At 37.1% G+C, this 27,273-nt stretch overlaps 1 protein-coding gene across 1 annotated transcript in view; it reads left to right on the top strand.

The window, feature by feature from the left end:
• Nucleotides 1-27,273, top strand: part of LOC140381587 (protein diaphanous homolog 3-like) — a 192,132-nt gene that overhangs the window by 39,221 nt on the left and 125,638 nt on the right. Inside the window, exons 16-18 of the mRNA XM_072465652.1 lie at nt 348-452; nt 3,084-3,407; nt 5,699-5,813. Coding sequence (XP_072321753.1) covers nt 348-452; nt 3,084-3,407; nt 5,699-5,813 — 544 coding nt within the window. The remainder of the gene's footprint in view (nt 1-347; nt 453-3,083; nt 3,408-5,698; nt 5,814-27,273) is intronic.

Genomic DNA, 27,273 nt, shown 5'->3' with positions numbered 1-27,273 from the left:
ATATTTGATGCTGCTTGTTTAAAGAAATCATTTTGTGTGTTTTTTGTGTGCGTCTGAGTTTATCAGTGTTGAGTGTGTGAGAACAGCAGGTTGTGGTTTCTGATTAGATTGATTAGCCCTCTGATTAACATTATGTATGGCACGTAATACTTTTATTAACAGATTGACGCTCAAAAGGTTAAAATGCAATCAGTGGATAATGTTAAGTGGTGAAATTAATTTTTATAATATAAAATTATCCATTTATTTAACAAGCTTAAATAAGTGGAAGTTAACTTTTAGTTTGTGGGTCAATTGTGTGTGTCACGCTCATTTACTGATTAATGTATTTTTGTTTTCCGTTTTAGTTTGATGAGGAGTTTTTAAGCCGACAAGAGGCACAAGCACAAGTGACAAAGTGTGAAGAGAAGATTTCTGAACTCCAAGCAGAATTGCAAACCTTTAAAACACAGGTAACCTAAAATCATTCTTTTGGGCTGAAAAAATATTTAGTGGGTCCAGAAGGGTTTTTAGACAATTGTGTGTTAAAAATCATTTTAAAGCAAGTCTGTTCGTTTTTTTTGTTTTTTTAAAAACACAAACCCGGTTAGCATGTCCAAAAGCCCTAACCTTAACCAAAATCCCTGTTCTAAAACCTAATTCGAACATTACCCTGATTGGGAAAGAATATAGTCAAAATATATATAGCCACAAATACAAAAGTGGCAGTTGTGTGGCATAACTGGATTGTGGAGAAAAAATAACTGTCTGTTCCCTCTTGTTTAACCAGTAAATCTCCACAAATGTAGAATGTAGGGGTTTAGTGATGTCAAGATAATTTGGTTTATTGATAACTGTGATTATTCATCATTTGTATCTACCGTGACTGTTTGAGATCAGTTTTTCAGTTTTTACCGTTTATACCACATTAACTTTCATTTAGCAATTAGAAAGTTTGATTTCATAAATTTTGTTGCAAACTAACGGAATGGTGAGCTATTAGACAATGTGAATGAAAGAAAATGAAGGATTTCACCGTTGTTAATAATCATGAATAATTGTTCAATTGTGATGTTTCTTCACACAATGATTGTAACACTAAATTATTGTTCCTAGTAAGTACGGGTTTGAGGTTGACTCGAAGGGACATTTACAACCATCCTAGAAGTTAGAGTCCAGATTTGAGACTTCCATTGTGAAATTGTGTTTGAATTCTATATAATACTTTCCATGACCACAGTCTTCATGCATTTTAAAGTAATTTTAGATTTCAAAATCCATCTTGATTGGTCCAGATTTCCCCAAAATTGACCAAATCTAGCACCTATATCTACAGTGCACTCCCCACACTTTTCACAGGGCTATTCTGATATGTTTTCCTTTATACTTCTCTCCTAATGAGAAACATTCTGACTGTGTTCAAATACTCGCCGAGGCTGTTTGTTTTTTTCCCCCCACTGATGCTTGCTGTTGGCTTTGACATGGCACTGCACTGCTGGCCAGAGCTGACACCAAGTCTAATGAGAACCCTGACCGGCACACTTTATTGTCCATTTCTAATTCTCTGATCTCTATCCCATAAGCATACGTGTTCCAAAAGCAATTTATTCTGACAACCAGCTTCAGCCTCTCTTCTAGGATAGTCTTCAACTCTCCCAATGCTCCCTTCCATCCCCCACCATACACCATAAACCATGCACTCCAGAGAATCGCTCCCACGCCCAGGCACGGCGAGATATCTACTACCCTCTCAGAAAATGGATGAAAACTTCCCTCTTTATTTTTCTGATAATTTTTCAATTTGGATGAGCAAACATTACATGAATACTCAAACAGTACCTTGGCGGAAATGTTGAAAAGGCATGTTTGAGCGTTTAACCAGTTTTTGCACCTGTGATGGGAGATGTGTGTGTGTGTGTGCGCGTGTGTGTTGCCGAGTAGTCGCCTACACACTTAGTTTCATTGCTAGATCTGTGCTTCATTTTGATTTTTACATCACTGAAGCACTCGCTCTTGTTCATTCAGTGAAGGTGTTGCTCTCTCAGGAGGAAGCCGGAGAGCAAGGGCCTAAGGCTGACCTTTAGTGAATGCCTTTAATCTAAAACTGGTGCATGGATCAATAAAACCATTTGCTCCATTTGATACAATTTACAGAGCTTTGTAGCCTCCACTATAACATTAGATTTTTTTTTTTTTTGCATTGGGGGAAAAAAAATAATGATGCCCTGAACAATCGGCCATTTAAGCAGCATTTTTCCCCTGCTCGATGGTTGACTACAAAGTCTGAAGTGCAGTGCTACAGCTTGGTATTCACACTGTCCCTGGACCCTGCCCTGACATTTCAACAGCACCGTGTTGTTTGTCTTCAATAATAGTTAATTTGTTCTTAAATTCTTGAAAACGAGATACAATTACCAGGGCTGTAAGGGACTGTCCATTTTCCACAGTGTGCCCTGTTTATTTTCTGGTGTTTTCTCCAGCTAACAAAAAACCTAGTTGAAAATGAGGATTAATGAAAGAAACGATATCTATAAAAGAGAGATGCTTTTTACAGGTTTTAACTGGTTTGAAGTCAGTTTTAGACAGATGAAGCCAAAAACATTGTATTCATGTGGAAATGGGATTACATTTTAAGATCTCGTCTGTTGTATTTGTTGCAAATCTAATTGGCTAAATCCTTGTAAATGAGAATAATTATGCTTTTGCTACTTTTTTAAAACCACTGCTAGGGCTTTCACTAATGAATATGTTCGTACTTGACTAGTCAGCATTAACTTTTTCGATTAGTGGACTAGACAAACAATTATTTCTATCCTACATTGAGACTTTTAAAATAAATCTCAACCAAATAAAGTTTGAATTATGGTGACTGAAGGCTTCTTGTTAGAGAATATTTACAAATAAAGTCTGTCACTGAGAACAATCCTGCTGTTATAAAAGGTATTTTTGTGTTTTAGAGATTGTTTTGTCTGGATAAGGATTACGATGGTTAAAATATGACCATGATATTTTTTTTTTACGTTGACTGGTCGCGATGAGTTGATGTATCGCTGCAGTCCTACAGTCTGCTATACTCTTAACCGTACTGTATTCTGCCTCTCCAGTTTGGTGCTGTTTCAGTCAGTCCTGCCTCGGCTGGTCAAGCGTTGCCTTCCTCACCGTGTGGGCCCAGGCTTCAGCCTCTGGCCCCGGGACCAGGGGGGATCCCTCCGCCCCCTCCTCCACCGCCTCCTCCGTTACCTGGATGTCCCCCAGCTCCTCCTCCCCCTCCTGGAGTGCCTCCTCCGTTTGGTGCGCCCCCTCCACCACCTCCTCCCGGGTTTGGCGGTCCTTTTGGCTCTCCCACGCCCCACGTACTGCCATATGGACTACAACCCAAGAAACAATTCAAGCTCGAGACATCCATGAAGCGCCTGAACTGGTCCAAGGTATGTTGGAGATCTGTGGAAGTGTAATACATCACACTTGAGGCTAATATAAGGGATTGAAACTAAATAAAATCTGCTCAGAGCTTGGCTTTAATGCTAAGTACTAGTATTTGATAGAAAACCATTGTCATACATGGTAAACTAGGGTCATCTTTGTATCCAAATTAAAACTTGTTTAATGTTAACTTTTTGAATGTAGATCTCTGAATAAGTTCTACTAAAATGTAATTAACATTTTTCTCTAAAGATAATGATTTGACTCATAATGCAGTATTCTGATGGTGCACTCATTCTCATGTCTTTGCAAAATATATATATTTAATTTTAGATGTTATAAATAATATATTCAGCAATAAACAAAAAAACAAAAGAAAGTTATGTAGCCCTCAATGAGATGCAAAACTTCTTTGAAATTCCAGTCAGGTGTTGCTGCTCTTAACTTTGTTCCTGATGTTTTCTGGCATCACTTCATCTTGTTGCTGATGAAAACTACAGATGTTGTCTTCAAAATAAACAGCTCATCTTGTTCCTTTGCCAAGTCAGTGATAATTGGAAATGCCAGATGATCAGATGCCATTGTCGGCCTCCGCGGTGCCTTTTACAGATGTTCCCCTCATGAGCACAATATTAATTCACACACTAAGTCATAGTGGTGTGTTGAACGCTTAATAATTGAATCTCATTTGTACAATACAGGTGTTAGGGGAAACATCTCCATATGCTAGTGGTGTACCTACGGGCAGCACATAAGGGATTGGCTGCTCCATATCACAGCTGTGCAAGACCTCTACATATGCTAATGTTTTTTAGTTCTGTGTTTCCATTTTTATAATAACAATCAGCTATTTGAAGGAAAGAATCAGGATGCATTGACCCAGTTTTTAATATAATCAATACTGCACGACCTATGTTTTATTCAAAACAATATGAACATAACTCATCAAATTTATAAACTTAAATCTGGGGTACCTGGCGTTCACATTGCAAAATGCAAAAGTTGGTATTTTAGTCCATCAAACTAGTTCCTACACTAGCTCTCACAAACCTTTTGGCACAATGTTAATATTCACTTGCATTCATTTTGGGGCTTATGTACAACTTCAGCTTTTTTAGATGACAAAGTGAAACTGGGGCGAAACTCCAAAGCACGGTCTCTAGTTTATTTTAGTTTAGTCTTCATTTATCTACAGAGACATTAAGCTCATAAAAAGGGCTAAAACAAATAGCTAATTTCTATCTGAGCGTTGTTTAAGATAAGATAATCCTTTATTGTCCACACATCGGAAGTGTGAAAAAAGAGTGGAGCGTTGCACCGGGCTGCCAGCTGGACCGGCGCCTTTGTGACGTCTGTTTAGCTCTGACTTACGGGTTTGCAAGATAAAATACTTGCAGAAATTGTGGTGTTTTTTCAAGTTTTGCCTTTACATATACTTTCTGAAAGGGAAAGTTTACTCACAACAATAAAACCAGGTGTCCCAGCTTCAAAGCTGCCATATGTAACTTCTCTGGTGGAAGGTCCGCCCTCTGCAAGTCTATTAATATGTTATAGCCTGAAATATTCCACAGTATGACAATAAAAGGATCTATTTTCATGGATTCCCAGTATCGATATTGGTGTATCTCTAAAAGTGTGAGATGAAGAAATATGGACAAGTTGGATAGGGAGAGTCTGAATATAAAAAAAAAAATGTTAAGATTTGAAGCCTTGTCAGCTAACTTTTAAACAAACGTTCTTGTCTTGCCACAATGTCTGGTGGATTTCAAAATCTCCCTCTTCAATAGACATTTTTCTCCCCATTTCCCATTCTCTCGCTGTTGTATGTCTTTTTTTAACGGTCCACTGGTCTTAGCTCAACCTGAATCTATTTGTGTACACACTGATAAACCAAAAGGTTATCCCAAGTTAAATAATATATTTCATCAGCCACATCAGGCCTAATTTAGCTAAGTTGTTTTTTTATCTTTTGTTTCAGCTTGGACTTCCTTCCAAGCATTCTTTTCAATTTTGTAGCACAACTTTTGTCTGAGCAATTGGTACATAAAATATAAATGGAATACCAAGAATGTTTTATCATAGCTTTTAATGAGTCACAGGTATCAGGTATTCAGTGGCAGCAAACACTATAAGCGGCATTAAAAATAACACCAATGTTGGATATATATTCTTAAACACTCTATTGTAGAAATATAACTAGCTTAACACAATGTCTCTTATCATGTTAATAACTATTTTATGGCTTACTGTTGTTTGGCTTTGTATACATTTCAGGGTTTTGTTCTTTGCTTTATAGATCCGTCCCCAGGAAATGTCTGAAAACTGTTTCTGGATTGCAGCTGATGAAGGCCGCTATGCAAAGCCGGATTTACTGTCTAAAGTTTCCCTTGTTTTTGGCTCCCAAAAATCAGGTGAGACAACCAAACCAACACTTTTCATTTGCATTATTTGTGTTGTCCTTACTTTTTTTTTACAGTATCTAAATGCCTGTAACATTTTTCAAATACTGTTGAAGGCTGTACTTTTCAGTTATAAATACAGCTCATGCTCTTAGGGATATATTTTGTTTAGATATAAGGATATCGTTTTTGTTTTTTTTAATGTCCTTATTCTGCCTAGGATATTCATTTTGTTTTGAAAGTCAGATGAATTAAGGCAATATTTTATTAGGAATGAGAGTAAATACTGGGAGGCAGCTATTGTGCTTTAGTAAACTCACGGGGAAGCAGAATGAGCAGGCACAATAGACTTCTGATAAAAAGCTGAAAAAGAAAAGAAATGGCTTTGTGGTTTGTTGGATGTTTTGGTAATGCATCACAAAACCAGCTTGACGTTACCTTTCTCACCTATCAGCATGGCTTGCATGTTGTAGAATATTCATGCACAGGTTGTTAGAATGATTAAAGCTAGAACAAGGTAGTGTGATATTATCAGTCTTGTCCTGCGCGGCTATTAGTCCCCTCTCTGATGATTTATTCACAGATCTCATCTTTGCTTTCTTGTCTTCTGACTCAGCCAGTTTACACCACATTGAATTATTCATCCAGGTGTTATCTACCTGTCACAACTGCGTGTCTTTACGTACTCCCCCCAACCCCCCAAACCATAACCCTTCCTCATCACAGCGGCGCATAGTCCCCTACCTAAGGCAAGTTGAATAATGGAGGCACATCTCAATAGCAAAGTAGTACAGACAGAGTAAGGCATAAGAACAATGACCACATCTGTGATATCTACTGAGTAGCTACTGAAGAGGACTCATTTAGGAGCATGCTATCCAATTTGGTGACTAAAAGAAAGCTTTTATTTGCTAAAAAAAAGCTTTGCATACTTACTTTTTATCTGCTGTGGTACATTAGCCCAGGCTGGTCTGTTTTGAGTCCAAATTGCTGCAGAGTGTCGATATGCATATGGGCTGGCTTATATAATAGCCATGTGGCCTCATGTTTCATCTCACTTAAGAACAACAGCATCTGGATCATCATTAAACATTGAAAAGGACACAGTATGAAACGGTCTTTGCACAGTTTTTGTCATTAAATATTCATTTGTATATCCCTCAGAAGTTAAGATCCTTATGTGTTGCTTCCATTTTCCTTACATTCAACAGAGCAAAGATAATTCATGGAGCTGCAAATTAGAAACTGCAAGAGTCGATATGTTGTTCTATTTCTGTGTGAAAACTGCAGGTAGGCAGTTTGCTAAGAGCATAAAGTGCCAGACTGGCCTTCACTGCACCTCATGTGTTGACATCTATAATTATAGTTTATCATTAAGCTATACTTTGACAAAGATTTCTCCATAATTTTTTCATAATTTTCTTATCTAGCTTAGCAGGACTGTACCTCACGGACAGCATCAGCTTCTTTTATTGATTCAGTTAAAATTACCCTTAATTATTTGATCCTTTAAAGTCCTCAGACGAGTCCTTCAAAAGCAGAAGAATATAAAGACCAAATCAATCCAGGTACTTTTGCCCTGCCAAGTTCTCTATATCTGAACACTTTTACTTTTTATGTAAGTAAGCAGTGTTTTAGTCAATGCTCTGAGATTTTCAAGGAAGGCTCTTCTCTTAAAATTGCAAGCCCACATGCATTATGTTATTACAGGTCTTTTTGAGGAACTGTGTAATGGTGCTTCTCTTGTACTGTTAATTATACAAAAAAAGGGAAAAAAGACGCTTGTTTTACTGATATTTTCTGAAAACGTTCACTTGCTAAATTGGTATCAGTATAGAATAGATAGAAGGTGTAGCTCAAATAAGCCCTCAGTTATTACAGTGTTCATACAGTTTATTGATTTGAGATTGATTTGTTGTAAAATAGCCAACAGTATTGTGATGACGCTAACTCTATTTTGGTACTTACGAAAATTTGCAATACTTTATTTTGGTGTTCATGCTCTAAAAAAACAAAACAACAGACCTATACACTAACATGACCATTTCCACATAATAACACTTAAAATAATATAATATTACTTTTGACATTAGTTCTTTAATTTTACAATATTAGTTTTGTAAAAGTTCAAATCTGGCTACTTTTGCACAGCGTAAGTGTTTATCCCGTGGTAATAATGTCAATAGAAAGCAGTGCCGTCACATTATACTTTGCTTTTGCTGGATCATAACTTTTATCACGCCTCTTTCTCCAAACGTGCTCTGAAAGTCAAACTGTGCAGGTGTACGGCTCCCTTTGTGCACACATAGCAGCTGTACACTATTGAGTCCCTTAACTCGCCTACAGAAATCCCATCAACTTTTCAAAGCTTTAGAAATTGTCGGGTGCAGTCACTGAATACCAGCAGTTTATCTACTCTTTATGTTCCTCTTACTTTTTCAGATGAGGATTTAATTTGTTTTGGAACGCAGAATATTTTTTCTTATTTCATTACAAAGGCAGTAGAACCACATCGTATTCTTGAAGAAATAGCCTCCATATGCCTTCCATACTTGGGTTTAGTTTGCATAGTCAATAGCCATTAAAAATGACTTTGAGAAACATGAGCGTGGGATTGGACCCTAAGCGAGAAACTGTAGGCCTCAAGTTGGAAGGCTCCAAAGTACCCACCAATCACTCTCCCACTAACAAGGGTTGATTTAGATTCATGAGGTATCACCACATTTCAGAAAAAACAATGTGTTATTTACTATTACAAAAAAAACAGTCTTTAAATGAGTTTAAATGCCTGATGGATCCTGGGTCAGTTCAAATTATGAAATGTTTTACATACAGTAAATCTTGAAATTAATTCAAATCATTTAAATCATGTACGATGTAGTGTTTTATTTGTTTATTACTGTAATATCATTATGTTTTGTAGTTAAAGGCGCAATCGACGATTTTTTGGCAATTTGAGAACGCAGGCAGTCCGTGCGGACTGATACAACACACGCGTGCGTTTGTTTATTAGCGCGATGGATCGCATCTCTCGTCTCCCGTAGATTTTCGTCTCTTATGAGTCAGCTCGAACTGTCTTTCTCTGTCCTAATTTTGTCCCGTACGCTGAGGGAACTATATTATGATAGATCAATGCGCTTAGACACGCGGAACCGTGCTGCCCTTGGGGGACGAGCTAAACGCGGCTGCAGGTGAGCAGTAGGTGCGTTTTATGATTGATATGTTGCAGGACTAATTGGCAGTCCACACCACGAGGAAATAAGACTCAGATTTGGGCCAAAAAAATCATCCATTCAACCTTTAAATGAGGAATAATGCAGCTATAGTATAAAAAAAAGATTATACATGCTTTAATTACCAGTAAAGAAAGGTATTCAGCCTTGACAATTCCAGTTAAACTACGGTACGCACACTTCCTGGGTCTTTCTTTACAATTAGATCCACTACTACAGAAAGAAAGTAAAGAGCGCCACCCATCATTACCCTTTATAGATTCTGTACATATGATATAATTGAGTGTCTGCGTGATGTCACGCAGACACTATATGTTCTTGTGTTTTTTATTATCGTATTTTCCAGTTTTTTCCTGATTTTCAACTCCTTAACGCTTTCACCGATTTCAACAATTTATACCTCATTACGATCGCTTTCACTGTCTCATTATTGCTATTCCGTTTGACATTTGTACTACTTGTACTTTTTGCAGTATTTGCAAAAGTATCAGTATTTTGACACTTTTCAGTCCAAACCTTCAGGAAGTTTCAACTCCTTAACACTTTCACCGATTTCAACAAGTTATACCTCATTACGATCGCTTTCACTGTCTCATTATTGCTATTACTTTTGACATTTGTACTACTTGTACTTTTTGCAGTATTTTCAAAAGTACTTTTTCCCCATTGAACATTGGGCATTGAACACAATTCAGTTTTTCAACAAATGTTAACCCTTTCACACTTCAAAACACTTTCAACACATTCAGAATTAAACAAATTAGTACTTCCACACATCTAGTACTTTTACAAATATGTAGTACTTTTTACACAAATTCAGCAATTTTACACAATTAAACTACTTTAAACCACTTCGCACTTCAACAAATTAATACTTACACACATAGTACTCTTACACACATGTAGTACTCTTACACACATGCAGTACTTTTGCACAAAAAAGTACTTTTACACAAAAAATACTTTTACACAAAAAAGTACTTTTACACAAAAAGTACTTTTACACAAAAAGTACTTTTATACAAAAAGTACTTTCACACAAAAAATACTTTTACACAAAAAATACTTTCACACAAAAAAGTACTGTTACACAAAAAAGTACTTTTACACAAAAAGTACTTTTACACACATGCAGTACTTTTACACAAAAATACTTTTACACAAAAAGTACTTTTACACAAAAAAGTACTTTTACACAAAAAAGTACTTTTACACAAATTCGGCAATTTTACACAATTAAACTACTTCAAACTTCAAATTAGTACTTACACACATGTTGTACTATTACACACTTTTAGCAAGAATGCAGACAATTTTGCAATGGCTTCAGCCGTTGGAAATTGTAGTTGATAGTTTTCTTTCACATAAAATAATTTCTTTGACCTAAGTTGACGGTATTTAATCTTTCTCTCTAGTCACTCTTCTGCTGAGTTCTTGGTCAATAGTACGTTGCAACACTAACTACACAGTCCCGTTTTTCCCCGTCTGGCTTTATGAGATGTTATCCTTGTCTAGTAATTTACTGTGGAAATAGGCTGTATTCGTTTATTTTATCAAGATTCAATCATATATTGTAGGGTAATGTTCTCACAAGCAGTGAAACCTGTGCACATTTACATAAGATAATGTTTAGGGAAATATGCATTAGTTATTGTTCCAGTCCCTTCTGGGTCCGTGGTAAATGAAAATAACCATGAAATCGAGAAAGGTGCAGATGTCACTAGAAAAATGTATTACCTTTACATGAATGGATCTTAGTGTAGTTATTTCTACTGCTGCCGTAAACACTTCTGCATCCTCCTCACCTCATAGCAATAGTCGGTTACCTGAAGAAGCCATTAAGATCTGAAATATTTTTGCAAACCCATTAAGCTGCCACATAATTTATATATGTGGTGTCTAATACTGTAATAATACACCTAGCTGATTTTGTGAAAAGTTTGTGTGGATTGTCACTCTTTTCCATTTTGTTTGCACACTTTATCTTTATTGCTTGCCGTCTTATTGGGTAGCGTTTTAAATATTACATAAACAAATCGGAGGGTGATGGAAAAATGTCAAATCAAAATGAAGGAAGAAAAAACAAAACAAAGCCACCAATTATATTATAAATCAACAGTAATGAATTGAACATGAAATTAAGCTTTGATTAAAGATTGAACTGCATTCTACTCTTTGTACTAACAAGCCACAAGTTATTATTATTCTTTCAATTGTGTGTTATTTACATTAACACGAATTACCAACAAGCCACAGATCAATCCATTCTGACAAAGTAAATGGCAATTACAGAATGGCCGGTGGTGGCTATTTTGATGATGACAAATCAAAAGCCTATTTAAAATGAACTACTTTATTGATTATAGTGTATTATTGAACTTAATATTAATATATTAAATAACATGCAATATTTGTATTGTTATTGGTCTTTAAACATGCTCCCGAGTACCTTTACTTTTTTTATGCTGTTTTTTACTTTCATTCATTTGTACAAGGGAAACCTAATGAGAGGAACTCTTTTTCATGCGTACCCCGTCTGTTCAAAATAAAAATTAAATGAACAAATATAGAATGTCTGGATAAAATACCAATTAAACAATCAATAAAAATATACAATTACATAAAAACACACTCACACATACCTCATGGGATAAAATCAACTAATTGTAATGTAAATTCATTTGTAACTTTCTTAATTTTGAAACATGCTTTGAATTCATTAAAAGCCATACAATCATTTAATTTAAATAGTCTGTGTTTTGTTCCACAAGCCTTTCCCCCCCTGACTCTGTTGACAATATAAGAATGTCCTGAGATCTCAATTGATGAATACTTGATCTGGTGTTCTGAAAACTTAATCATCCCAGTGAGAGCTTTATAAACAAATTAAAGTCAGTTATGTTCTCTTCTTGTATCCAGTGATTGCCATCTAACTTTAGAGTATAATTTACAGTGGTGAGTTCTGTATCCTTCTCCTGTAATGAACTTTAGTGCTAGAAACGGACCGTTTAGCTCCATTTACCGTCTGTAAATGTAATTGCATAGCAGAAAATAAATGCTGACATGCTTATGTTGTAGTTGTAATGATTGTGTTTTGATTTTAATAAAAAAAATCATTCAAATTTTGAGTGGAGTGTTTTTGAGGGGAGAAGATTTTATTTATTTTCTCATAAGAATTTTTTTGGCCCGTAGCCTTTATTGGACATGACATGTAGCGTGAATGGGGATGAGAGAGGGAAGGACATTGCAGCGGATTTTTCAGAACAAGGATCAACGCTGCGTTTTGTCTATGTGGCAGAGGTTAGAGGACTTTCTAGCGTGGAAGAAGCTAAATGCAACTCCAGGTTTTGTTTGTTTGTAACATGGTTGTTTGAAAGTGTATTTTAAAGCCAGGGAATGACAAATGCTGTACTGTATAGCACATGTACTGTATAGGACATTGTTATTCCCCCAGTGATACAGGATAGTGCACATTATTTCTCATTTTAGTAACATGAACAGGTTGTGCTCAGTTGATTCAAGACGTGCTATAGGCCATTGTATTTCAGGTATTTTAACAACACATGCTCTTTGATTGCTCCCACACTTTTACTGTAAGTGCTTACTGTAGATCTATTCTCTATGGAGCACTTTATTCAAGATAGAAAAGCAATGAGTTGGTTATTTTTTTTATAGTGGAGCCCCTCAGAGAGCTTAATAGTGAGGGGTTAACTAAATTTAATCACTGAGATCCAGGAGCGGAAGTTAGATCATTGTGATGTATAATCACAGATAATGAATTAAGCAAAGCTAATGATGAGGCCCGCTCTGCCTCTGAACTCTTGAGCTTCAATGCGTTCCCTTGACATCTGAGGGCTTTAATTGGACTCTTTGTTGTTGCTGTGTATTATGTAGAGGGTGGGACACGTACGAGGAGCAAGACAGTCTTTCCGTCCTCGCCATCTTCAAAAGGAATGAGAAAATTAATACGACACAAGCCAGATAACTTCTGCTCTTAATTGTAACAAATTATAGCCTGACCCCTGGACGGGAAAATAGAAAATAGACTATTTTCTACAGAAGAAAATTAACTCTTAAAACACTTTTCTTTGTTTTCTCATCAACACTTTGTAACATGACCTGGAATTTTGTCTTTAGCTTTTAATAGGGGATTGTAATGTATCTCAACCTTTCTTTTGCCTACCGCTAACATGCAATTTACTCATTTCATTGTTTGTTTTCTGTGAAATGTAATGATGATATCAGTCAATGTTAAATGAAATGTTGAAGTAACAGTGTATTATCAATTTGCACCTGGAATTTTAATGTACTGCTTCCCTCTGTCTCCTTAAAAAGCTTTCAAACAAAACTAACCATTCTTTTCCTGCTTTTCTCTAACCCACTCCTTTGCCTTCGCCCCTTGACTTGGCTTGACTTCGTGATCTGCTTCAATGTGTTCCAACAGAAATCAAAGGTTAGTACTGTTAGGGCTTTCACAGTCTTATCTAAAGCAAATATTTCACATGTTGCGGTCTTTAGTTAGAGGAGGGATGTAGCATAAAACAAGCAAGCAGGCGTGACAAGCAGGTGGAGAACCCAACCCACCTCCAGAAAAGTTAATTTGTTTACTATTATTTCCCTGGATTGCTACCACTGTGTATTTTAATTCCTGTGCATTATGTATTGAGTGATAAAACACAAATTGCCATTGTTAAAAATACATTGTGGAACCTCGAGTACACACATCACTGAATGTGTGAGTGTTTTTAATTTCATTTGTATTATTATTGGGGAGCATTGTGCATTTTCCAAAAGGGCCTATTTTGTAGCACTTGAGCAGAACTACAGTAATTTTCATGCAAAATAAAGCATTGCTTTCTTCCCGGGGCTGTCGGCCTGTTTATGAAGAAGTGGCTACATGCCAGAAAATGAGCAACAACATGAAAAGAGGTGCCCTTTATTTCACCTTCTTTTCAACAAATAAATAACATCCAATTAGATGGAGCCCTCAAAGATCACAAAATCAGTTTGCCATTTCATGCTTGGATGCTGGTATCTGCTAATAATCTGTTAAGACGCAGTACAAAGAAAGAAAAAACAAACAACTGCTTTAGTTTTATTTACAGTAAACTTTGCTATTATAAGCTTTGGTTGCTAAATACAATTAATGTATTGCATTGTTATAGTATTAGTTTGTGTCTTACAATATGCAGTACCTCAAAAATTGGATTAAGATTGTGGTATAATTTATTTTGTTATTCATACTTTATAAATTATGAATAAACAGCATGGTATCCAACAACTGAGATACCAAGGGGTAAAATCTAGTAGGGGTTGGATAGACAAGGCTGTAGATAGAAGAACATTATGTAAGGACTTTGTCAATAAGACACAAATATGGACCATCCATGTGTCCATTACTCTTTTATTAAAGGAGCTTGAAAGCAAATTAAATTGGATACTACAAGAACAGCTTTTGTGCGCTAGAAGCTGTACTTGATGGCCTCCTGGATTACTATGGAAAAAAAAAGGATGGATAAACAAAAAGTACACACTCTTCCCTCTTTAATGATCAGGTTTAGAGTAGGTTCTGATTATACCTGCACATTATTTGTATGCCTCGTGTGCTTTCAGTAAATGCAATGATTTACAAACCTCAAGGTGTAAGGTTGGTTGAAGGAAATGGATTGCTAGAACTAAAAGCCCAAGTTTATGTCAGGACCACGAGGATTGAAATAAAAGAATGGTACATGGGTCATTACGTTTTTGAAAAATGAAAGGATTTTTATTTTTTTTATTTTTTTCACAGTTAACTTTTTATCCAATGTTAAAGGGTATATTCATGATTATGATTCTTGTGCCATACAATAGCATGTATTTACAGTTGGCACCGACAAAATGGGGTTAAGCTCGATAGCTCTTCGAGAAACCATAAAAAAGTGTTATATTTACAGCAAAAATATGAATAAAAATACACTGAATGTTGTATGGCCTAATTTATGTATAATTTATATGCCAAAATCTCATATAATCTCATGGACCCAATCTTTTGTCTCCTGACCCATTGTAAACACTGTAGTAATTTATAGAAATGTATTAATACTACATTTTTAGTGCTGTATAAAGGACTAGTGTAATCCCTCATTTGTCCAAAAGTGATCCATTGTCGAAAGAATATCTTCAGTTGTACTCATCTGACATTTCAACTCTCATCCGAGAGTCACTCCCAATCTGTGGATCTAGTCTGAGAACTCGGATACTCATCCTACTTTGAGTTAGCCCTGCCCACCGGGCGGAGGCTCCTGTGCACTGCCGGAAGATTGAAAAGTAAACCTCCATTTCTGTTTACAGATGGATTTCTTTTTTAACAAAAATGGCTCCTCTTTCAAACCATCTCTTCTCCTGCTTAGGCAGGGGCCACTCAGAATAGGATAAATATCCACATTCTCAGACTAGATCCGCAGATTGAGAATGACTCTTGGATGAGAGTCAAAACGCCTTGTTTTTCAAAAACAGCGTCCAGATGACTACAACTGAAGCTTTTATCTACAATTTATAAATAATACTACATTACTATCCCCACTTGTACTAATTTAACTTGTGATATTTAAGAATTATATAAATATGATTTTATTGTGTAGTCTTATAATGCACAAAGTACAGAAAGATATACATTTTAGTACACATTGGGTATTGTTGTTTTATTTTAACAATGAAATGTGAATGCACTAATCAAACCTGACTAAATTTAACTTTTATCTCACTGTACTACAGTTGGTATGATGCAGACACTGCATGGGTCTGTTTACATAAAAGGACAGTCTCTTTTGGCTCTCATTTTCTCTCCCCTCTGCTTTCTGAGCTTTGGCGGTGACATTTTGAAGAACACCATTAGTCTTGTAATGACTTTTCATGTGGTTGCAGAACTGTGCCATTATGAGAGATCTCATCAAATGCAATCATTAATGACTCTTTTCACTGTTGTTGAAAGGCATAGACTATTCACACTGTGTGCAACAGTGAATGGATGGCCTATTTTTTGCTTACAATTCCCTGCTATCAACCTCCATACATTTTTAATTTAGTCTTTAATAAACAATTGGGTTCTGCTTTGATAATAAAGTATTCATGAGTTTCAGCTTTTTGTTTATTAGCAACAAGTTGATGATCATTGATCATTGAAACTATAGAATATATTTGAAGTTGGATTTTACCACCAGAGTTGCTATGGGTGTGGTGTGCGCAGAATTGATTTTATTTTATTCAAAAACTAATTGGAACTGAACATGCCTAAGGTAGGAGAGGTTCTGACTTAAAGGACACATATTATGCTAAATTTACTGACTTGAGCTTTTAATCACATTACAACATTGTTCCCTCATCAAAAACATACCTGACGGTGTATTCAATTAAATTAGATTACATTTATTTTTGTAATTCCCAAAATCACAACAGCAGTTGCCTTGACGGGCGAGCAGATGTGTTTAGCTTCTTTCACACAAGTTTAGTAGTAATTTCTCTCCCCTCTGATCCTCAGAAAACACTCACTTTTGTGACATAGATTAGCTCCAAGATCTTTTGAGCTGTTTTTAAGTCCATAAATCATCGCCCAACTCATTTCGATCATTTCTGCCATCAATTGCATTACTACATACTACCATCATCATACTACCATTAGCCAGTAGATGGCGCTCTAACCCAATTTCTGATGACGTATGAAGTCATGTGTGCTTTTTTTATACACTTTCTTTGTAGGTTCTCAAACCTGCATTCATAATATGTGTCCTTTTAATGTTACTGTCCAAAGGCAAAGAGAATTGTTGAAACTAAATTATATTTTGCAAATTAATTTTAAAATTGATTAAAGTTTAAGTGCAGTCCTCTCACTGGGATCATTTCAAAAACGTTTCCACCTATCTGGGAATAAGTTCCTGTTTAACAGTTTGGTCTGTTTCTACCTTTTGATATAATAGGAGTCCGTTTGCCCTTTTGTTGTAACCTTCTTTTAAAAAAAAAGTAATGATTATTTTTCAGTTTTAAAAGATCTTTACTTTCAAGCATCAGAGCCACATCTCATTCTCAATTTGTATTTTTATGTTCCCGTACCAGTAATGGGCTGGCTCGTTAAAAACAAATTTGCGTTTGCGACTTTGCTTCTCTGAGTAAATATTTCATACACGGATGCACGTTTATACATGGGATATTGTGGAGTGGTTTCAACTGACAACAACAGCCACAGAAGAGCAGGATTGAGGAAGGAAAATGACAAATGGCAAATGACTTGTGAGATGAATGAGTTAGACCGCCATCAATCCAGTGAACGACTCTGGAAATGTTAGGGTGGGCTTAACTACTGTTCCGATCGGACTGGGGCTGTCACATAGGAAAATGAAATGGAGATAATAACACCTCACCTCTTACCTGCAATGACAGAGTGGTGGAAAAAATACTCATTTCTGTTACGAGGGGCGGTTGGCGAGGAGGCCTTTAGAGGGCACTACTCCATTGAGAATCAATCCACTGGTGAGCAGCATCCCTTAAGGCCAGTCTCCACTGATGAAACATTTTCCAATCAATCGTAACGCTTTTGATGTGGGAGCTATAGATTTATTTCACATTTATTATTCTGTTTCAAAGTTATTTTTAAGTCTATTTACGATAAAATGGACCCGGTTTATAATTGAGGGGAAAAACAAGATGACGCTTAATTCAAATGAATTGCGTTAAAACTTCAAATAATATATTTATCCTAGGCTATCCCAAATAAATTGTCTGTTTGCTGTAACCCGACCCAAAATCGTTCAAGTCGGTCGGTCGGTCGGTAGGTAAATTATTATTTCTTCTACTTTAAAGGCAAAAAAAAAAAAAAAAGATCAAAATTTTGCCTTTTTTTTAATCTGAGTGACCACCAGGGGGCAGGCGTCACAATAAACCCGATCGGGAGACTAAATCTCCGCGCCGCCATGTTTGTTGTGATGTTGCTGCTGGGCGTGTTTATCTCCCAGAATGCAATGCACAAGTCAAATTTAAATGAAGCCATACCATGACACAGAACGTCATGAGCGGTGGCCAAACCAGTGGCGCTGACAGAGCCAAATAATCATGTAAAAGATAACATGTTCCCCCTGCATGGTCTGTTTACCACATAAACATATGGAGGACAAACACATATGCGTTGCGCAATGCGATATTTGTCCCTTGGGATGAAAGATAGGATTAGCAGTGCTATAATATTATTGTACACGGCGCTTTAGGCAAGGCAAGTTTATTTGTAGAGCACATTTCATACACAAGGCAATTCAAAGTGCTTCACACAGCAGGAAAAATGCATTAAAAATCACAAAGAAATTACAGATACAATAAAATTAACAAATTAAAAATAATTTAAGTCATAAAAGAGAAGAGTGCAAATAAACTCCTTTCAGTCATATGCACAGCTAAACAAAACTGTTTTTAGCTTAGATTTGAACATTGTCAGAGTAGAACCTGTCACATCTTCAGGAAGACTGTTCCAGATTTTAGCTGCATAAAACTGAAACACAGATTCCCCATGTTTAGTCCTGACTCTGGGCACCAGCAGGAGGCCGGTCCCTGAGGTCCTCAGAGTCCGAGATGGTTCATATGGCACTAACATGCCCAAGGTGTACTTTGGTGCTAGGCCATGGAGAGACTTGTACACAAGCAGAGCTGCTTTAAAGTCTATTCTCTGAGCTTTAGGAAAAGTATGGTAGGTGAGTCGGCCAAATATTTTAAAAATAAAATAATTTGGCGTTTTTTTAACAAAATGCAGATTTTTTTTCCCCCCCAGTTGGCTAGTTTTATACCAGATCGGTCGGGTTACGGCAAACAGACATATTATTTTGCTCAACCCTATTTAAACTTTTTTGGATTCTGACATCCCTGACATAAATGTTTTATTGGATAGAAAAGGAATAGAAGGTGAGGGTGCATGTACCTTTGTAGTTTACCCCAAGTCAATGGATTTGAGTCATTTTTTGCATAGTAGTATTGTCAAACCACTAAATGCACATTCTATTTATATACTATACACAATTCAATAATCAACCCAATAAATACATCATCTGCATTACATACATTGATTTACATTTCTAAATAAGCAATAGAATTATAGTGCTCATGGAGATATATCGCAGCCTGCAGTATTGACACTGCATCAGCAAAGGGAATATCTCAGGGTTATTCCGATCTCGTCCCTGTACCACAGCTTTGGAAACCCAGGACTTTTGTTTGTTGTGGCACAGAGGATTATTCTCATTTTGATTGACATTTATGTACTGGACTACCCGGCTTGCTGATGTGTAATTTTTACATCTTAAAGACTTAGAAACAATCTTGCTGCAAAGGAGACGGAAGGAAAAAAAGCCTAATGAAGTCTGTTAATTTGCTTCTATCGGCATGAAAGCCTCACACTAATTATTGCCCTGGGTCATCTCGTCTGAATCACAAGAAGAGGTGGCCCTGCATGGTACACTTTGATTAGCTCACTCCCTGCACAGCCACTCACTTCATTACTCTGATCTCCATCTCTGTCGCGCAGTAGAAGCTATTCGGTCACCAACCGCTCCGGATGAGAGCCCCAGTCTGTGTGCAAACACACTGCTGGAGCTGTCATGGCTTTGCTAGCGTGAACTGCAGCGATGACGTTGATATGGTAGCAAGAGGAGACATGGAGAAAGGTGAGGTCAAGCAAGAAAGGGCTTGTTTGATCTCAAAGATGCTCTGCATAATTTTTCTGTTCTGTTCTGAGAGTCCGCTATGTTCTTGTCTTCATAGAGATGCTATTGCTTTGTCTGGAAGGGTTCATTGATCTTTTGTCTTGAATGTATAACATGAGAGGTAGCTAAAACCAGAGTGGTAGGGCTGGAGATGGACACTTTTAGTCAGATTTTTCTTATGGTTTTCAGTCGCACTTTGTCACACAGTCATCGCTTTTAATGCTCATTGTAGATAATCCAGAGCAAGTTGCATCTTTACAACTTTTTTTTTTTTGTTTTCAATTTTTTGTTGCTACAGCTGTTTTGGTTGGCCAGAGGCCAGATGATGATTTTTAACCAATAAAAAGTTATGAAAAACTTTAACCTAAATAATACATTAATACATCTCTAATTATTATGGACTATAAGGTTGTTTTTGTGGTATATTGTTTGTATTTTGTAGGATAAAAGTGTCTAGAGTTGTGTAGCGTGTGCTCTCTCGTGATTGTCAGTTGTGGACCTCAGACTCTCAAATAACACTTGTAGTGTGAACCCTCCTCAACATTCTAAATTTCTCACAACTGAAAAGCTGTGTAGTGTGTACCCATCTTTAAGCTGAGGACACGCTACACGACTTATAGCCAGATTTTCTTATGGTTTCAGTCGCGCTTAGTCACTCTCAGTCATCACTAGTTGAAGTCAGTCAGTTATGACTGGACTCATGTTTACAAAGGCACGACTAGACTCTGGGCTAAAACGTTCTATTTTCAATTGGGCCTGAGTGACCGATATATTGGTGAGCCGATAATATTGGACGACATGGGCACTTGAGAGAATATCGACTATTTGCTAAACTCTGGCTGATATGGCTGATATTCCATCTGGAAATGTTATACATAGTTTTAAAGCTTAGACTTTCTAGAATGTGGCCATTTTATCAAATTTACTGACTTACTGAAATTAATGCCTCAATATTTATCGCAGTTCCATGTTTCTGTGTAGTAGTTTGGTTGTGTCTGAGATGCTGTGGTGTAGACCTGAATGCAGCTCCAGAGTGACACTCATGTTTGTGTCTCTCCATTTACCATACATGGCTTAGGACTTAGTCTAGTTTAAAGTGCATATGACAAGTTAGACTACACATTTCACTAAAAAGTAGTGAGCATGCATTTATTTAAAATTTTACAAAAAAAACTTCTAATTTTGGTGACGTTTATAATGTTACTGCCTGGTTATAATGAGCAGCAGATGTGACATGTGTAGAGGTAAACTGTTGCCTAGAAACCATATCGTAAACAAGGCACAAAACACATTAATTTCACAATCAGTTAAGATTGACAAATAAAAACGCCTGATAAAACCTTTTATTTTGTTAAATGATTGTTTAACCTGTCAGAACATTTTGTCAGTTGCGTGTAAATTGTCTGTGAATTTAAAAATTGAAGGAAAGAGACAAACTGCAACTTGAATGGTGTAAAATGATGATGATAATTATTTACCATACATTCCCACAAATTATTCAGCTTCAAATGTTTACAATTGTCTCAAATCTCTCCCTACAATTATTGTAGCCATAGCTGACCTAACGGCGGACTGGCTGCCCATCTGCGGAAACGACACCTACTTTATTATGACCACGACCATCACTCCACGTTCACACAAGAAATTGGGGTGCAATGTCAGTTTTTAAGATGCAACGGCAGCAATTCGGAGCTGGGATTTAACAACCCTCTGTTTTTTTGTCATGGGCTCTATCATCTGAGCCACCGTCAGATTTGTCTCTGTTAGTGTGGCTAACAGTGTAGCCTCACCCCAGTCGCATCTGATGCGTTTTCTGTCCTTTGTCTACGATGATGGCGTTGACATGACGGGGAGAAGGTGAGGTCGAGCGTGTTAGCTCCAGGTAGTCACCGTACAGACTGTCGGTCTGTCAGGAGGCTGAGTGAAGTTTTTTGGGGGGTTGCAGCCCGGATCACAACCACAATCCACTGAGTCAATAGTCAAAGGCACAAGGCTGGCTCGACTGTTCATCTCCTCTGTTGACTGTAGCATTGACAGATGTGCGGCGAGTCGTGGATTTGTTCACTTGCTCTAGACAGCCTCCCTCCTGTGCATCAGATGTCTCGTAGTGGATTTTGCTCGAGGCACCGGGAATACATGCGTATTAAATATGTGTCGACTGAGCTGTGGTACTTTGGCAGGAACCCGCATTATCCCTGCTACAGAAACTCATCTAATGGCAGTGATTTAAACTTTACCTGCATGACTGCTTTGATTGGCTATTGGACCCAAACACAGTGATTTAATTATCTTTTGAAGACTGCTGCCTTCCTTTTGCATTTCCATTGCACTGTGTGCCTTTTCATGGAGAGTCGATCATATCACTGTAACCAGGCATAAATAATTAAGCCTCGTCTAGAAGGTGGATAAAAAGATTGTGTGATATTTCTCCAGGAAGTAAGATGGTTCAACAAACACTAGATCAAATGACAAGTCCAATACACACCTGATACACGTCTATATTCAACTCAAGCCTATTCACCATTTGACGTGTGTATTTGGTTGGCAATAGTATCTACTCTTATTCCATGTTGGGACTTCGGTAAGAAGTCTATCTTTTCTATTTTTTGTAAGACGGGCCTAGTTCCAGAAAGCTCTATTTACAGGTTTTATAGAGGATTTTCCGAGGAAAGAACGACGCATGCGTGACACTACGTCTACTCCTCCTTGTTCCCTAAGAATGTATAAGTCGCACCAGCCAAAAAATGCATAATAGAGAAGAAAAAAACATATTTTGCACTGGAGTATGAAATACAGTTGCAAGTGTGAAAATAACAAATAATATCACATATAAGTCGCTTCGGAGTATAAGTATCACTTTAAAGTGGCTTCGCTCCTTCTCTACTTTTACCCTTAACTCCTCTTTTTAGCAACCTCATATACCCACTTTCTTTTGTGGCTAACTTGTTTTGGATTCTTATCTGCCATTGTAACAAACTTTCTGCTAACTGCTAGGAATCTACATCCATCCATCCATCCATTTTCTACCGCTTGTTCCCTTTTGGGGTCGCGGGTAACTAAGGAATCTACAGTTCAAATAAATTGCTGAGAACTGCGGTTATGCATCTTGCATAACACGTGAGGTGCTTACTTAAATTATGTACCGTACTCAAAGCAAATATTTTACTCACTTAGGCTAGGAGTTTTGTGAGTGGGAGGCTGTTCCAGAGGGTTATGGCTCTATAGGAGAATGAGGACTGACCAAAAGAGGTTCTGCATCTCCAAAAAAAAAAGCAAGACGTTTCCATATTTACTGAAAATAATATGTACCAGCACAATTCCTCAATGTTTACATTACGGTCCATAATTGAAAATGCTTTATGTTATCCTTGATAAAGTCTTCCACACAAGGGGATTAAACGGCAGTTAAATCTGGTGTAGTATTAAAATATAATGACGCTCTCATTTAGATCTCATTCAGTCTTGGCTTGGATCTAGTTTATTGTTTTAGCTTATATTCAATTGATACGTCTAGTCTCTGTATTATCTCACTCCCACTTCACTTGATTACTTTCCTAATGGTAATAGTTTGTCTTCCCTCATGTTGGTAAAAGGGGGTAATTCCAGTAAGATGTTTCCTTTGATTAGACTTCACGATAAGATGGACTGTCGGTCAGGAGGAGGGAGGAGCAGTATCCGCCGGAGTGGGAGTGGATTTGAGGCGTTGCATGCTTGTTTCCGAGGCCTGCCTGTCATGTATGCCATCAGTCATGCTCTTTCGCTCGCAGTTTTATTTGATCCGCCTTTCCCTTTAGTGCTTTGACGGTTCGATTCACTGATATCGCCTAGTGGGAAGTGCGTCTGTTAAGGAGAGCATGCCCAAGCAATGTAGCAGCTGACATATTTCTGATATTTTTTGAGTGCTTCCAAACGCTTCTAGAATTAGCTACCAGTAACACGCTTCCACTGAAAGCAGTCTTACAACACGCAGATGCAAATTCCAATGCCTTTTATGAATCGATACAGAAATGTCAGACATATTTACTCAGTATTACTAGTAAATACATGTACCATATTTTCTGGACTATAAGTCGCACTGGAGTATAAGTCGCACCAGCTAAAAAATGCACAATGGAGAAGAAAAAAACAAACATATATAAGTTGCACTGGAGTATAAAATGCGGTGGCATTGTGTAAAAATAACAAACAATATCACATAAATCGCTCCGGAGTATATAAGTATAAATGTAAGTATAAGTCGCACCCCGGCCAAAACTATGAAGAAAAAAAAGAAAAGTGTATTACTTGAAGATGACAAAAGTTTCATCTATTCTGATAAATGAAACTAACTCAAAGACCTCTTCAAACATAACCATGCAATCCATTTATTTACCTCTACTTGCTTTTGTCTAAATCATTTTACACTTTAGGGCCGCAGGATAATTGAGACTCTCCTCCTTATCTTTGCTGTATTTTTTTTTTTTACAAACTTATCTCCACTTGCGGACATATCACAGGCCTCTAATAGAAAGCTTTAACATTGAACTGCTTAGATGTTTGAAAGCCTGAACAGAGAGTGCTGTGGCAGAGCAGCCCTTTCAACTGAAACTGTTTGTTTTGCAGCTTTAGTGTCGGTCTCCTCTGCACCGCTGTCCTGTTATGTGATGAACACCCACTTTCATTTGGCTCTTCTTTTGATCGTTACTGTGGTTTTCTTCACTCGCTCTTTAGAAAGTTACATATTTGAGGCCGGTTTCCTCTCATTCCAATTGCTTGCCTTTAACATCTTCTGCAATTCCTCCTGTTGTATGCTTTCCAAATGTATCCAAGTGCATCAGCTGATCCAGGTCTACATACCAAATGTGTCTAAAAACGGAATATCCTTGACACCGCTGCATTCCTCATTCAGAAATAATGTGTCCTAGTAGCAGACTAGTGTTTTTTCTTTATGGTACAGCGGTCCTTCTATGAAAAGAGATCATGATATTACAGAACCAAAAATGTAAAAGTAGTAATAATGAATTGTGTTTATGCTTTTAAGATGAATCGTTAGAAGGGGAAAGGAAGTATACGTAAACCACTAAAATTGTGTTTGTGTCTCTTCTCTGTATCACTGGGAACAGCCTCTTACAACTGAGATTTTACCTTTGCTTCCATACAGAAACTCACAACTGTGTGCAAAATGTCCCCACCATTGTCCGACTTGCAAAATACAAAAGTACCATAGCAGATAGTTTGGGCTGTAAGTAATATCTTTGCATAGACATTTATAAGCCATCATGAAATGTGTATGACTCAAACTTCTACCTGCTTTTGAGTACCAATATATTTTGCTCTCCTTGTATGTACACATATTCTTTGTACTGATATGTTGCTCAAATTTTTTTATTTAATAAACGGTATCTAATTCTACCAGGCTGCGGACCAAAAAGTAACACTGGTGCACTGTTAGCATGATAATTGTCATCAGCATCACTGTGACGAGAAACTGATGTAGGTTTTCTTTCAAAATTCCTGAGGATTGCCTGTGTGTGCCTTGTCTTTCTTTCAAGACATGATGTGGACTACCTGCTGCTCTCACAAGTGCACCACCCGTACCTACTATCTGATAAGTACAACAGTTGCTGCTCACTCTGATTGATTAACCAGCCACCTTTCACCCTCCCTGGGACATGGGACATTTTAATAGGCTGACCATATAAGGACCTCAACCCGGCTTCTCGGAAAATAAAATATTTTCTGGAAAACGAAGATGTAGATTGTCATGCTGGTTGATGGAGATTTATTTACTCTTGCTGGTTTAACTGAAATCCTATGTTAGGTCCGTGGGGCTGTGTACATTTCCATATGCGCCATATGGATGCAGAGAGCTCATATATTATTAGCAGTTAAAAGATGCGCTGCTTGATCGGGATGGTATATTGGATATTGGGAATATTGGAGGGTTTCTCCTGATATTGGCAATAGCCAATGATGACTCGGGTGGTCACCATTGCACGCAAAAATTGAAGGAATCTATTTTGAATCTTAATTGAATATATTTTAGACCAATTTAGATATAGTTGTCACACACGGTAATTTGAGATTTTATTGGCCTTGACCGCATGGCACTGGATCGGACCAATATTGAAAATGTTAAATGTTATTTATTTATTGTTTTACAGACTCATGAGTAAAAATAGAAATAGGAGGCCAATTAGGCTAAAAATGTGTACGTTTACACAATCATGCCAGAAATTGTTTTAAATCCCAGATAAATCCATTTTGTTGTTGTTTTTGCAAAGGTGAAAGTTTTATTTGTGATCTTTATTATAACTTAATATAAATATATGGTCTTAAAATCGGCTGCATCTGTAGGACATATGTTGACATTGGCTCAAAAAAATTGGTCTAGTAAATTTATTTTCCGCAAAGCAATTGTTAGGATAATTGTACAATTACTTAATGCAGCAAATTGGAGGTTTTTTCTTGCTAGTGAATTAAATGTAGTATTACAAGGGGAAACTATGCTCCTCATGGTTTACGCCGGTTGGCATTTAGAGATTCGTTGAACAACACTCAATCGTCTTCTATTGTAATGTTAAAGGTAGTGTTGGTATGTAGATTATTTTTATTTTATTTCTTAAACATGACTTATCTGTGTCCCGAGATACAAGGTCAAACTTTTTTTTTTAGATTTAACATTGGACATATTGGCCAAGTTTTATTTTATTTTTTGTAGTATTGTATTTATTTATTTTTGTTTTTCTAAGCTGATTATCCAATCAGAATGAGTCTCACATGAGTTGGGTGTCCTGATCATCTCTGATCAAACACTCAATACTCAAATACTGCGTTAAGCACCTGCAGCCAATCAATAATCCACTAGTTTAATCAATAATCTGCTAGTTTGGCCTCTGCATTTTAGCATATATAAGCACCCATGTTCAGCTGTAATAGATCTGTTTATAGAGCAGCAAGTGTGCAAGCTACATACCTTACTTTTTTAACAAAAAATAATGCAATGATTCTCTCATAGAGAAAAACCTAAAAGTTTTAGATTCTCAAAGGTGAATTTACTTCTGGCAAAAATAATAAAAGGTTTCATTGCTTATCTGTGGTTCTTTGTTCTCCTCCTTTGTTTTCCATTCTAACAAAATGAAAAGAATGCGAGGAGAGTGCACCACCGGAGGAGCCACGTAAGTCTGGGAATGTGAATGTGTTTCGTGCATTTGATCCTGGTGTTTGTGGTCCTTGCAAACAGCCCCGTTTCTGCAGGGGCGCCCAGTGTGCCTTCCACCACTTTTTAATTAGATTCAAGATATCTACGAGAAGCCCAAGTTGACCACAGAAATATATTACCTGTGTATTATCTCTCCTCTCATCTCTCAACCTCCTCATTCCTCACCATTCCTCTCGTCTATTCTTACCACACTGACACGGCATAATTACAGCACCAGGCAATTACCCAGCTTCCTCCTGGGATGTACATTTTGCTCTCTTAATATAGTGTGTTTAATAATTAAATCCAACAATGTACTGATATTTGTAAGTGTGGGTCAAGAA

This window comes from Eucyclogobius newberryi, unplaced genomic scaffold (assembly GCF_026437365.1).
Source record: "Eucyclogobius newberryi isolate DKJ021-1_F unplaced genomic scaffold, fEucNew1.0.hap1 SCAF_5, whole genome shotgun sequence".
Classification (NCBI taxonomy): domain Eukaryota; kingdom Metazoa; phylum Chordata; class Actinopteri; order Gobiiformes; family Gobiidae; genus Eucyclogobius; species Eucyclogobius newberryi.
The sequence above is the reverse complement of the archived record's forward strand: the minus strand, read 5'-3'. Positions and strand labels throughout refer to the sequence as shown.